At 45.7% G+C, this 13,532-nt stretch overlaps 1 protein-coding gene across 1 annotated transcript in view; it reads left to right on the top strand.

Annotated features, from left to right (window-relative positions):
* Positions 1-13,532, top strand: part of KIF6 (kinesin family member 6) — a 2,002,255-nt gene that overhangs the window by 885,614 nt on the left and 1,103,109 nt on the right. The window contains exon 12 of the mRNA XM_069608751.1: positions 2,820-2,952. Coding sequence (XP_069464852.1) covers positions 2,820-2,952 — 133 coding nt within the window. The remainder of the gene's footprint in view (positions 1-2,819; positions 2,953-13,532) is intronic.

Genomic DNA, 13,532 nt, shown 5'->3' on the forward strand with positions numbered 1-13,532 from the left:
CGTATAGAGGGCCAGGAGGAAAGGAGAGAGTGGTCAGACCAAGAGAGGTGGGTGGTGACCAGATTAGAGATAGGAATGTCACCTGAGATGAGGGCATCAAGAGTGTGGCCAGCAGAGTGGGTTGGTCCGGAAGGAAGAATAGTGAGAGTGAGGGAGTCCGAGTACCCGGAACTGAGAGGTGGATGCTTCAAGAGAGCAGAGGTGGATGTTGAAGTCACCAAGGAGGGGGAGTTTGGAAGAAGAGGTTGAAATGGATGAGACAAGATCGGCCCATTCAGAGAGGAAGAGGGAGATAGGCCCACGGTGTCTGTAGATAGTGGCAAGGGTGAGAGAAGAGATTAGGGGAACCCCCAGCCTACAGACGAGGCATTCAAAAGAGGAGTAGGTTTGAGTAGGAATGATGGAAGCAGGGACCAACTCGGGGAAGACCATGACCACTCCGTCTCCAGTCCTGTTGGGTCTGGGGTTGGAGAGGATTTTGTGGCCTTTAGGAAGGAGATTGTCAAGAGCAGTGACAGAGCTGGCATTGAACCACGGCTCGGTAAGAGCGAGGATGTCCATGTCAAGATTTTGAGAAGGGGACAGATGTTGGAGGTGTGTTTGACAGCAGAGCGAGCATTCAGAGTAGCTAGGTGAAGCTGGTTACCCCCTTTGAAGGTTGTCCAAGGGGGTTTACAGGGGTGTGGTACTCACATTGGTTGTGGTGGAGAGGTAAAGGGAGGGAAGGGGAAGAAGTGATTGCAGGAGAAGGGAGGAAGTTGATGAGAGAACCTTGGGCCATAATAGTGCTATTGTGATAGACAATAATGATGCACCTGGAGGACGAGAAGTGTGCAAGGAGTACTTCCCATATGTTTTTCACTGTCTCACAATTTAAAGGAAAATTACTCTTTCCCTTTGTTCCTTTAGTTTTCACTTCTTCGATGGTTTTCTTGGCAATGAAAGGAAAGGGGATGCTTAGTTTCTCCCCTGGTTTCCTTTCAATAGCACAGTATTTTGGAATATTTAATTTCACTCTCTTTCTGAATCTCGTCCCTCTTTAAAAGGGGTATGGGCTCCCCTTTTGTCACTATTGCACAATTTCAGGTAGGGGTTTTTACCCTTGACTATTTTCAATTATCTTCTTATCCCTGGTTTACTCTCCTGCTAGGGTCTCGCGTCTTTGTTACTTCTCTTGTTTCCTTTATCTTTCAAAGGGGTATGATTCTTTTCCAGAAGGGTTTGGACCCCTGAGCTTTCTCCATCCTGCTTCTATCCCTGGTATACCCTCCTGCTAGGGTATTAGAACTTATCCTTTTTATCAAGGTTACATTTATTACTGTTCCACACTTTCAGGGTGGGGGTTTTGACCCTGTGTCTATTCTCACTTCTCTTCTTAGCCCTGGTTTACTCTCCTGCCAGGGAGTTACAATTTTGTTACTTGGGGGTAAGTCAAAGACTCACTGTTTGCCTTGTTCAGTATCCTGCCAGGGTTTTTCCAGTCTCTGTTCACTCTCTTGTATCCATGAAACAATACTTTTCCAGTATTGGATCACCAACCCTTTCGCAACAATGTTCCCATCAATTTAACTGTCTTTACTTTGACTTTCTCCAATGTTTGTAGCTGCATCAATTATTTCACCTCCTTCATTTGGGCTCTCTCGCGTTGTGAGCGGTAAGCGGTATTCACCCCGAAACGCCTCTGTAACCCATGCACACTCCCTGGGCTTACTGGTCTTTAGTGGCATCTTCAGCGTTCCTCGCATTTCCCCCTCCTCTTTGCTTTTGGCCCCTTAACTGGCAGTGCATCTCGTGAGCTGCTTTGGTCCCGCTTTGCCTCCTTCTGCATTTGGCAGCTCCAGCTGGCCATGATAAGGAAGCAGCAAACTTCTCCCAGCTTGACTTCGTTGCACGCCGTATTCGTCAGCCTCTGTACTGCGTTCTGCAGTACACTCACCTCCGGTGTCCCAAACAGCGTCCAAACAAGTGGGATGTAGCTGCAGTTTCTATCTCTCTCTGTCGTTTCTGTTCAGCTGTGTCAAATTTAACAACCACCCTCCCTTTTGTAGGGCAAGGCTGCCAAAAAGGCAGTGGTGTGCTGTACAAGGCCACATTACATCACATCTAATTAAAACACTATTGAGGGCATCGAAGTAGACATCTTAAACCCATAAAGTATCGACTGAATCTATTCAGTGTATGCAAGTTTACATGGTGCTGTGTGATGGGCGGAGGCATGCATGTGTGTATGGTTATTGGCGATCCAGACACACAACAAACAGCAAGGCGATCAAGGAGCAAGTTAATACTCAGTAACTAAACTGGTGATGTAAGCAGACTGCGAATTCTCTCCAATTTTGGTTGCTTAACATATAGACTTATCACACCGTCAGACTATGGGCAGAGTGTGGTTGTTCAACCTGCACATGAGGGCATTTCTAAGAAATGAATTATAGGCTCTTAAAAACTGGGCGCTGAGACGTTCTGGATCCAGATGTTTCATTGTACATTTCTGGCAGTAGGTGATGCTTGGAAGTGGAAAATTATTTTTCGATTTTTTTACATTTTTCTATGCAGACTCCATTGATTTGAAATGTTGACGCAAAGGGGGGACAAGGAAGTATGTGTATGCGATTTTGGAACCGGTAAAAAGTGTAAACCAAGAAGGTACAGTGAACACAGTGTTTGTTTTTGGGAAATTGTCGTTGGCGGGTAGTAAGGAAAGAAAGCAGAGAGAAAATGTGTGCTTATTTTAAATTCAGTTTGTGAAATTGGAAAAGCAGGTTGCTACGGTATGTAGTGATCTATTTTTTTATATTCTAGTTTTACTTGTTTTACAGAATATGTTGACTGGCAAGAACATACGAGACAAAGCACCGGAAAATGTGGGTGAGAATCCGGTTCATAGCCCAGGAGTGAAGGAAGAAATTCAGAAACTCCAGGATTTGCTGAAGCAGAGAGACAATGAAATCAGTATCCTTTCCATAGTACAGTCGGGTGTCTGGGGCTTGAGGGAAGCTTTAAAGATCTGCCATGTAAACAAAACCCACTGTCTGGTGTCCACTTCCTGAGGAAAGGTACTAAGGTTTGCTATCAGGTATCTGGGTTCTGAGAGAAAGAGCAAATGTTTGCCAACTGACCAAAAATCCACAATTCTGTTTCCAGTGTCCAGGGTCTTGTATTTTGTATTTTGTATTTGTATTGTATTTATTTATAAGCGCACCTGGCCCCAGGGCATCCGGGCGCATAATTTGAGTTACAAGCATACTGGCTGAGGAAAGGCACACATGTTTGCCGCCTGAGTGACATCCGCAGTTGGGTGTTTCAGGGAAGGTGCAAAGGACTGCCCTCCGAACAAAAAAAATCCACAGTCACGTGTTTGGGGTCTGAGACAAGGTGGAACGGTCCTGAAGAGAATCCGCTATCTGGTGGTCAGGGCACGAGGAAAGGTACAAAGGCCTGCCATCTGAACACAATCCACAGTCCTGGGTCTGGGGGCTGAGGCAAGGGGCAAAGTCTGCCATCTGAATGAAATTCACAGTTGGGTCTGAGGCAAGTGTGGGGGGTCAGAAATGTGAGGCGGAGAACTTGGTAAGGATTTTTCATAAGATGCCATTTTAGTAACTCCTAAGAGTTTGATAAACTCCGCTCTATCCCTACCCTAAAGAGGATTTCCCTCTCTATCAATATAAACTAAAGGAAACACTCTAATAAAAAGGAATCTGTCCCTCATACTTAGGCATACATCAGACTCATGAAGGGAATATATGGCAATTCAAAGATAACGGAAATAACAGTAATATCCAACATACACCTAATAACCGTATATCCTTGTAACCTGGGTCAGTTCACCTTCCCCAGATGATTTAAAGCAGGATTTTCAATCACAAATTCAAAATAGGAAAGTTCTGTTTTGTAACCAAGTTCTGATTATAAAGTTCTTCTTGCTCCAAACGTCTTCCACTTGGACTTAACCAACAGTTCAACTAGATGGAACCTCTTTATCTCTCCACTTGTAGCAAAGAGTTCAACACAACTTCCAGTTTTAGGAAACACAATTACTTCCATAATTCATGTGTATGAACAAAGATGTTTTGTCTGGATGATTCCACAACAGTTTGCAAAATACTTCAGTGGTCTTTCTTCTTCTTTTGCTTCTTCTTTTGCTTCTTCTTTTGCTTCTTCTTTTTCTTCTTTTGCTTCTTTTGCTTCTTTTGCTTCTGCTGCTTCTGCTGCTTCTGCTGCTTCTTCTTCTTCCACAACACAGTACTTTAATGATTTCTTCCTGGTCTTCTAACCTTCCAGGACTACCACTACAAAGTCCTAGCCCTGATATACTCACTTGCCAGGACCAACAGCTACCAACACAATCACAAGTACTTCTGTGGTAAAGTTTATGCCAAACAGTTTGGTAACGTTTTTGACTTTCAGCAACATCAGAATTTACATCATCTGCTGGGAAGACATGACACACACTGATGATGTTGTTCCACTCTTGTGATTGCCACATGCAATGCAGTTTATACTCCTCTCCTCCTGAATGCCTTTTATCAGGAGGGCTTCTTTCCTGCCACTCTTGTTTTTCCCACTCTTACATCAACCAAATGCTGATAATGGTTCTCTACCACACTTGCTCTTCTTTGGCTTAGGCAATGCTTGTTGAGGTCTTTTCCAATTATTGACTCTTTCTCACTTTGGCAATATGTGTTCTACTTAGCTTGCTTCATAATTACCCTCTCGTAGCTTTGGCAATGAGGATTCTTGTTAATTTCTTTTAGTATTGCCCTCTCTTGGCTTTGGCAACGTCTTCGACCTTTATAAGTACAATATAACCTTCTTGTCTATTCACAAAGTTCTTGTTCTGCCACTTTAACTTCTTTGCATCAGTTCGGTATTCAAAATTACTCTTATTCTGTCGCTTTAACTTCTTTATATCAGTTTGGCATTCAAAACTACTATTAATGGCAGCGGGCGATTTAGGAGCGTACCGGGATTACCGAACAGTGGTGAACACACTCGCTCCACTGCCACAGTGTCTTCTGCTTTCTCTTCCTCCATATTGTCTTCTCTTCCTGCGCCTGCTCCTGCATGATAAACTGTTTGTTTCACTTCCCGTGGCCCAAGCCGGTCTAGAAAGGAGCGTTCCTTGCTCCAGGAACACTCTGGTGCTTTTCTGCCACCAACTTACAATGAGGGGAGCCTCTCTCTCCTGGGGAACAGCATTGCACAACAATGCTTCCCGCCGCACAACCTCTGCATTCAGGGGGGAAAGCTTTTCACATTCAAGGCCATCAAAGATGCAGACCCTCTCAGTACCGGCATCAGCTCAGTAGATATCGGTAGCACGGGCGGCTCTGGGCCTTATCTATTCAAAAGTCCCGCTCAGGTGTGCGTCATTAGAACCACTAGACTGCTCTTTGCAGTTTAGTGCCTTCGAGTCCCTCTTCCTCGTCCCAGTACTTTGGCTGTTGTGGGACTTGAAGTCAATTCTACATTAGGCCAACAACATTGTAGGGTCAATAGGGAAGTTAGTGAAGGGGTTCTCCCAGTCTTCTTGACCTGATTCCGGCCTAATGTGATCCTCTCGCAAAACACCACTCCTAGGGTCAGGATCAGGAAGCGTCTGCCTTTCTCTGGCCACATGGGAAGGGTCCCAGGCCAGGTTTTCTGGGAGAATCATCTGATTCATCACAGAAGGCACAATGGTTTTCCGTCTGACCAACATCCACAGTCTGGTGTCTGAGGTTTGAGAGAAGGTAAAAGGTCTGCCAACTGAACAAAATCCAGTAGGATGTCTGGTGTGTCAGGGAAGGCACAAAGGTCTGCCATCTGTATAAAATCCACAGTTGTATGTCCAGGGTCTGAGAGAAGGTGCAAAGGTGGGCCAACTGAACACAGTCTACAGTCGTATGCCCGGGTGTGAGGGAAGGTGTACAGTTTTGCCTTCTGAATGTTATCTAGAGTCTGTCGTCCAGGGCCTTGGGGAAGGTGCTGAAATATGCAATCTGAATGAAATCCACAGCTTGGGAAAGTTCCAAATAGTACTAACTCAGTTTGCACCGTTCCGTTGACTGTAATTCACTGTAATAGGCACATAATTGTGCTGTTGGAAAAAGACATTTGGGAAACCTCTCCGGTGTTTCAGCCCAGCACCCTAATTTTGAGGATGAAATTATCAGGTGCCACCAATGGCTGTGGACCTCATTCCTCTTTAGGACTCAAGAATGCAGTACTGTCCCCTGTTTGTATTTTATTTGTATTTTATTAGATGTATAAAGTGCTTTTGTCAAAGCGCTGCACATACAATCAGAACCAGTACAAAACACATGAGACAAATAATGACGCACTAGTATTCAGAGTTAAACAAAAAAAAGAGTTTGAGCCTAGAGCAGAAAAGATGTTGAGAAGAGGGGAATCTGACATCAAGAGGGAGTGAATTCCAGTGCTAGCGAGCCAAGAATGAGAAGGACCGAAAACGTGATTGCGCACAGGAAGGTTTTGGGACAAATAGAAGGAACTTGGATTCAGAACGGAGAGACACTGGGGCACATAGAATGAAAGAAGAGAGGGACGATAGGGTGGGAAAGACCATGAGTACTCTTGTAAACAATACAGGGGAAATTAAGAAGTATGTGGTTGTCAAAGGATAGCCAAGAGAGAGAATGAACAGATGGGAAGATGGAGGTGGAGAGTGAGATGGGAGAAAAGGTGTGAAAGTTAAAGATCGATCATAGCCGGGAAAACTGGTAGGCGGGCAAACCAGATAGAAGAAAAGAACAGTAGTCTAGGTGTGAGAAAACTAGAGTGGACAGAAAAACGTAAGTTGCATGGTAATTTAGAGAAGTCCAAGCTTTGTAAATATTGTAGAGGAGCAATCTGCAGGTATGAGCAATAAAGGAAATATAAGGAGCAAAGGGGAGAGAAGTGCCATACAGGACACTTGGGCTATCAGCAGTATAGTTAGGTAGAGGGAAGAGGTGGCAAATGATATGATGCAGAGGAAGCAGGGGGGGTGGGATAGAGGTGGAGGCAAAGAAAAGAATCTCAGTTTTTGAAGAATTTAAGTGTAGAAAATGATCATTCATCCAGGATTGGACTGCAGTAACACAGGATGAAAAAGTAGTGTGAAGAGCTTCAGAAAATTAGGAGAAAGAGACCAAGATCTGAGAGTCATCAGCATAAGAATAGGATGAAACCCCAAATGAGGAAATTAAAGTAGATAGAGGCAAGAGGTACAGAGAGAGAGGAGCAAAAAGCGGGCCAAGGACTGAGCTTTGTGGAATATCATAGAAAAGAGCAAAAGTAGAAGAACATTTGCCAGCTTGAGAAATTGAGAAAGCGCGTCCATCAAGTACCCATTGCAAGACAGAACCAGAAAAAGTAAGAGACGAGAGGGTAAAGAGAAGGGTGGGATGCACAACAGTGTTAAAGGCAGCCGATAGATTAAGAAGTATGAGAATAGAAGAATGTTTAGAGTGAATGAGCGAAGAGAAACAATATGCAAGCCGACAGGATTAAAGCCTGATTGTGAAGGAGAGAGTAGAGAGTAGAAAGTTAAAATCAAGATAGATATGGAAGAAGAGAGATTGGGTGAAAATTAGCAGGGGATGAAGAGAAGGTTTCTAATGGATTTCTTTATCTCACCGACTCCTCATCTGTGATAGGTCCACAAGGGAGCTGTTCTTTGGTATCTTTTCTGCCGCCAGGGGGCTCAGCGCAGCTCCCTGTCAGATCGGCCCGATGTCTCTATGCGACCCGCGCTGGACATGTCGGGGCCAATATATATCGATGTGCTACGTCCAGTGACCTCAGTTCCTTTTTTCCATACACTCGGTTTGCTTCAAGAACACAAATCAGCCGGTCCGTGTTGAATATGCACAGCAATTTACTTTCACTACGCTGCCGGCATACCTGACGGTGGTGGCAGATCCACATTGAGGAGACGAGACTGCTGGCCACGGGCAACACACAAAATCCCTGGACCTGTCATCCGGGCCAGGACATAACTTTTCCGGTCCTCACTTTTCTCCTCCTACATAAATCAATGGAACCGAGGTACTGCACATGTGAATGACACTAGCTTAGTCTAGTGTACTAATAGAATGACAATAATGAACACATGGTGAATGGCAGTAAACACATGATGAATGGGAGGTGTTTTTAAGAAAGGCTCAGCAGATACCTGGTGGGAGCCATTTTTAGTGTCTGCAACTATGACATATTCCTTGCTACAAAGGTTTTAATAACATTAACTGGTTGTTAGCCACTCAAAACCTATTCACTTGGAAGATATAGCTAACTTGGCTTTATCTTTGTCCCCCTTCTCCCTAGGGCACGGGATGACGGCCTAGCCCTAAAATATGGATCTAAGGAAGTAATGCCTATGATTTACTAAACTGGTACTGAAGATGATATCGGCTGCCTTAGTCATCGAAACCGTTCGACCCTTTTCTTTGCACAATATCCACTTAAAGCTCATAGGATACTTACTTTGTAAGGATTTGATACCTTTTTGGTAAACAGGTGTTTTGAGCATCATAGACCTTGCTCTCCCCCAGTATAGTTGCAGGATATTTTAACTAACCGCAGTAACCCGCACATAAGCCCTGATAACATATTGCTTTGTTGGTTAATAAACAAATATGACTTTAGCAATGTTCATCTCATGAGCAAATTGAGATAGGGACATTCTTTATCCTGTCATGGGTTACCATGTCTGCGGGTTTTTAGAAAATGTTCTTTGATGCCAAATTGGTTGCGTACTGTTAAGTAGGGACCCCACTCCTCCTTTTCTTTTAGATAGGCGTCGCATCTCCGTCTCCCTAGGGACAGAACCCCCTTATAGGGACAGGGTGTGCTTCTGCTTAGGGACAGCATCTGTGGCTTTATGAGTAACTCTGGCTCGAACTGCTGTATACTAGATAGTGCTCCATAACCCGTTTTTGTGTGTTATATGATGATGGGATATAACAGAGGACTTAATTTGTTGTCCTACTAAAGATTTGAAATCCAGTCGCTGTTGTTTTGCTTCAAGAACACACCATCTGACTTCTCAGATTCATAGTCGCCAACCCTGATGTTCAAACCGTGCATGGACTGCAGCTGTCAGATGTCGGTTTCTGATCCTCACAATATTTGTTTGTACGGCTTGGGCGAGGAGCATGACACCCAGGATTGTGGGTTGTGTCCGTCTGCACACCTGAAGTCCTCCTAAGAACAAACTTTTAATCTTTGTCCACAAGACGAAGGGTGATGTTGCATGGCCTAGTTTAAGGACGACCGGCACGGAGCTCTGCTCCGAGTAGAGATCCCCTCCACTTAATGAAAAGAAGAAGCAGCAACGCTTGAAATCTTGCTCTTGGAGTGGATCCTCACACCAGTATTCTTTCTCCTCTTCCAAGAAGAAAAGCCACCGATCCAGAGGTTCTCCAACGATGAATAAGGTGCCTTTTCCTACCTAATCCTCCACCCCGGAAGAATGTGAACAATTTCACCAGAAGATGCTAGACTTTTTCGCCAAGGCGCCACAGCTTCGGCCTTGGCGCCTTCGTTGCTGACATCAGTGCCGCTGGCTTTGGCCCCAGCACCAGAGGGCCCCACCGCATATTTTGTGACCCACAGGATGCCCCCTGTAGACCACAGCTGCATGCCTACGGGCTTGGGCCTGGCCAAGAAGAGGGAAGAGCTTCCCCTCCACTACAGTCTGCCTTTGGCCATCAAGATCTTGATGCCGGCCCCAACTTTGTCCTCGCCGTCGGCACTGCAGACACGGCAGAACCTCTGGATTATGCTCCTCTTCCATTCAAACCTTATATGTTGAAGATGTGTGACATTTACAGAGGGGGACCGGGTACCCTTTGGATTTGAACCCTTGGTCTCCAGGGAATAGACAGACTATCTGGAGTAATTGTATGAGGAGGGTAAAGACATCCAGGATCTGGCCTCATACCTCCGAAAAGAAACCAGTGGCCTCAACACCTCCTCGTAGCTGAATATTCTTCGAATACCCATCCCCCGGTAAGCCTCATGTGTCTTTTCAAAGGTTAAAACCAACGATGGCCGTTACCCTGGGGCTCGCATCCCCATCCAGACCGACAATTCTGTTTAAATTAACAGGCATCCTGTATGAGGGTCCCAGGAAGGAAATCCTACTACCCTTCAATGCGGCAGCAGAAACTCCTGTACTGAAGGTATGGGAGAAGCCTGCTTCATCTTAGCCAGTTCACAGGAAGCTGACCAGGAAACATTGCCCTGCTCCCTCTGACCTAGTGTTCTGTCTGCTCATGCCTCCCCAGAGAGCTTGGTGGTGCAGGCCACGACTACCAATGTGAAGTCTTCCACATTCCCCTCTCTTCCACCTGACAGGCAAAGTAAGGGACTGAACGCTTGGGGAAGAAGGTACTTGCATCATGCAGCTTCGCCCTTTGCATAGTTAACGCAACTTGCGCCGTGGTAAAATTCTCTTTTGGTCTATGGTCTGCTGTGGTGAATGTCACTGAGGCGGATATGAGGGATGGCTTCCTGTCTATGGTGATAGACGGTAGTGAAGTTTCCCACCAGATTCTACAATCTGGGCTGGATGCGGCTAACTGTGTGGGCAGGTGATTGGCAAAGAAGTGCGATGTTCAGGTGCCATTTGTGGATGAGAATATCTGGCTTTGCTCTTGATGTCCAGGCTAAACTTCTGGACGTACCCTTTGATGGCCAAAACCTGTTTAGGGCGAAGTCTGAGGGCGCCCTCCAGACATTACAGGCATCAAAAGCCATGGCAAAGTCATTTGGCCTACCCGTGCAGCACCCTCTGCATCTTAAGGAAGAGGCTGAGGTTTACGCTTTGAGAAGCACCTGCACCCAGAGAAGGAGCGGCTGCAGTCACCATCCCCTCAGCACCACAAGGGGCCAAACCCCTGTTAGGTTTTCTGGTATGGTTACCCTGTGGTGGAACAGAAACTTTTCCTCTTTAGCATGGAATGGGTCAAAACCATGTCCGATGCTTGGGCCTTACAGGTCGTTTAACAGGGTTACTGTCTCCCCTTTTTGCCACGTCCGCGGGACCACGACCCTTACACCAACAACTTACCTCCAGATCCCATCCTGTTGAAGGAGGACCATCAGCTTCTGTCGAAGTGTGAGGCAAGGGCTTTTACTCAACCTATTTTATGGTGCCGAAGAAGGACCGGTGCTTGCGTCCCATTCTGGGGCTGAGGCTGTTGAATTTGATCCTGCGCAAGGGCAAGTTCAAGATTGTTGCACTAGCCCAGATTCTGCAAGCTCTCGATCTGCAGGACTGGTTGGTATCACTGGACCTTCAGGCTGCCTACTTCCATATGCCGATTCACCTGAAAACAAAAGAAATACCCAAGGTTTGTGGTGAGCCAACATCACTATCAGTTCAGGGTCCTGCCGTTCTGTCTTTCTTCAGCTCCCAGGGTTTTCACCAAGCTGCTAGCAGAGGTGGCGGTTCACCTCAGGATGGAGAGCATTCATGTATTTCCGTACCTGGTCGACTGGCTCTTCCAAGTCCCCTCCCTAGAAGCACTCTATTGCCCAGCTTGGGATTTTCTCTGAACTTCAAAAAGTCTCAGTTTTCGCAGTCTCGGTCTCTTGTATTTTTTGGTGCAGTCTTGGACACTTGTCTGGGCAGGGAATTCCCGCCTGAGGCTCGAGTAGTGAACATCTTCCGGATGGTAAATGCCCCCCAATCCTAGGAAGAAGGCCCGCTTCTTCCTTTCTGTGCCTTCAAGGCCGACCCCACATAAGTGCTAATGTTGGTGTATCACTGCATGCAATTTGCATTTCTTTCAAAATGACCCACTCTATGTATCTTGACTCTGCAAACTGGGTTCAGAAGAGATCAAAGTATGCATGTATTCCCTTTTCTCTTACTCAGAGTGTGGTTTGCAGTTCCTTGTGGCGTGCAGGCATCATGAACTTCGTGAACTCTTTGGAACTGGAATGTTATACTTTTTAAGCTTTGCCGCAAACCCATAGACCTTTTGAGACTGTAGTCTGGCCATTTACTAAAAATAGGTGCCCAATATTTATTGCTCATAAAATACGGACTTCTAATCTACTTCTTTGACAACAAAGGGACGGTTGAGACACATTTCAACTGGTTTGTTTTTCGTGGCAGCAAAGCAATGGTTTAAATTGACAGTCGGTGTAAACAGCACAGGCCAGGGTTTACACTTCAGGCAACACCACGTGCTGATCCCAAAAGATACATTTCAAGCCACTACAAATAAATACAAGTCCATTGTGAAGGGGGCTCTTGTAAACACATGTATTGCTCTTTGAGTAGTGCCTGGCTGGAGACCTCCTTTTTGTTCAAATTGCCGCTTTCTTTAGCAACGCTTTTGCCCATAAACAGAACAACCCAGTTCATGTTTATGGAGTGGGGGTGGACATCTATAAGAATGTATTATACAGTTGTGCATTAGGCGTGATTTGCACTTTTTAGTGCAAAGGCCATTTCAAAACACTTTCTTCGCAACGCTTGGTCTCAGATAAATGCAGATCCGAGAAACCTTGCATGGAATTCTACTAACTAGTCTTTTCAGATCCTCTGAGATTAGGCGTTGGACCCTATGCTTTGGCACAGTGCTAGTCACAAAGCAAAACCTTCTCTATTCCAACATCCAAAGGCCTTTTCAAGTGCCACGATTAGCGGCGCGGTGGTCATGTTATACAGTTCTCACCGGGTCTCCTAGGGCATCCAACAGCTAAGTGCCACATGGAAGGGTAACTCCTTTGGGGGATCTATGTGATCACTGCGACCCCCAGAATCCAGACTGCTGGAAATGACGAAATTTCTCTTAGTTATTTTTTTTTAAACACCCTTTACACTACATACATATGCGGGGGGAGACCGCCCGCATTCACCCACACTACTATTATATCCCATATCCTCCCCACATATATATGTGGTGGAAGGGGGGTCGGAAAAAAAAAAGTTGGAATTTCGGGAGTCGGAATTCTGAGGCGACATTTTGGGCCGTTGCCCCTATGGGTACTTCCGGTTTGGACATGTCGGATCAGAAGAGGCCAAGGGTCAGTACCCCAAAATATTATATGCCTGGTAATTCACTAACATGTGCCACATTGCACACGATATCGCCACACTCACGTACTCTTGGAGAGAGACCCAGCAGCATTTCACACCCTGATGCTTCTCGCACAGCAACAACCCACTTGTCACCACAAGACACCCCATCTCACAAAAAGCACAGTGTATGTTATGCTAATCAACACTTATTAATCTTTATAATTATAATTGTTCTTCTATAGCGTGCTTAATACCAGCGAGTGGTGTCTAAACGCGGGATTTGTCTTGTTTCCAAGACAAACGTGTTGCCCCTGAGCTATCCTTCCTCCCCATGCCAAAGATAGCGCAGGCACAACCATTACTCAGAAGCATCCAACAAACTGCACACAGAACAATTAGGGGGTATCCCCAGTAACCACATGCCCTCTTTGCTCTGCACACTCGGGCACAATCCCACTCACCTACATGTAACTCAAACCCTCCTATCCTCGCGCACAAGGGATGTGAC

Source organism: Ambystoma mexicanum, chromosome 4q, assembly GCF_040938575.1.
Source record: "Ambystoma mexicanum isolate Mex_15411 chromosome 4q, UKY_AmexF1_1, whole genome shotgun sequence".
Lineage (NCBI taxonomy): Eukaryota > Metazoa > Chordata > Amphibia > Caudata > Ambystomatidae > Ambystoma > Ambystoma mexicanum.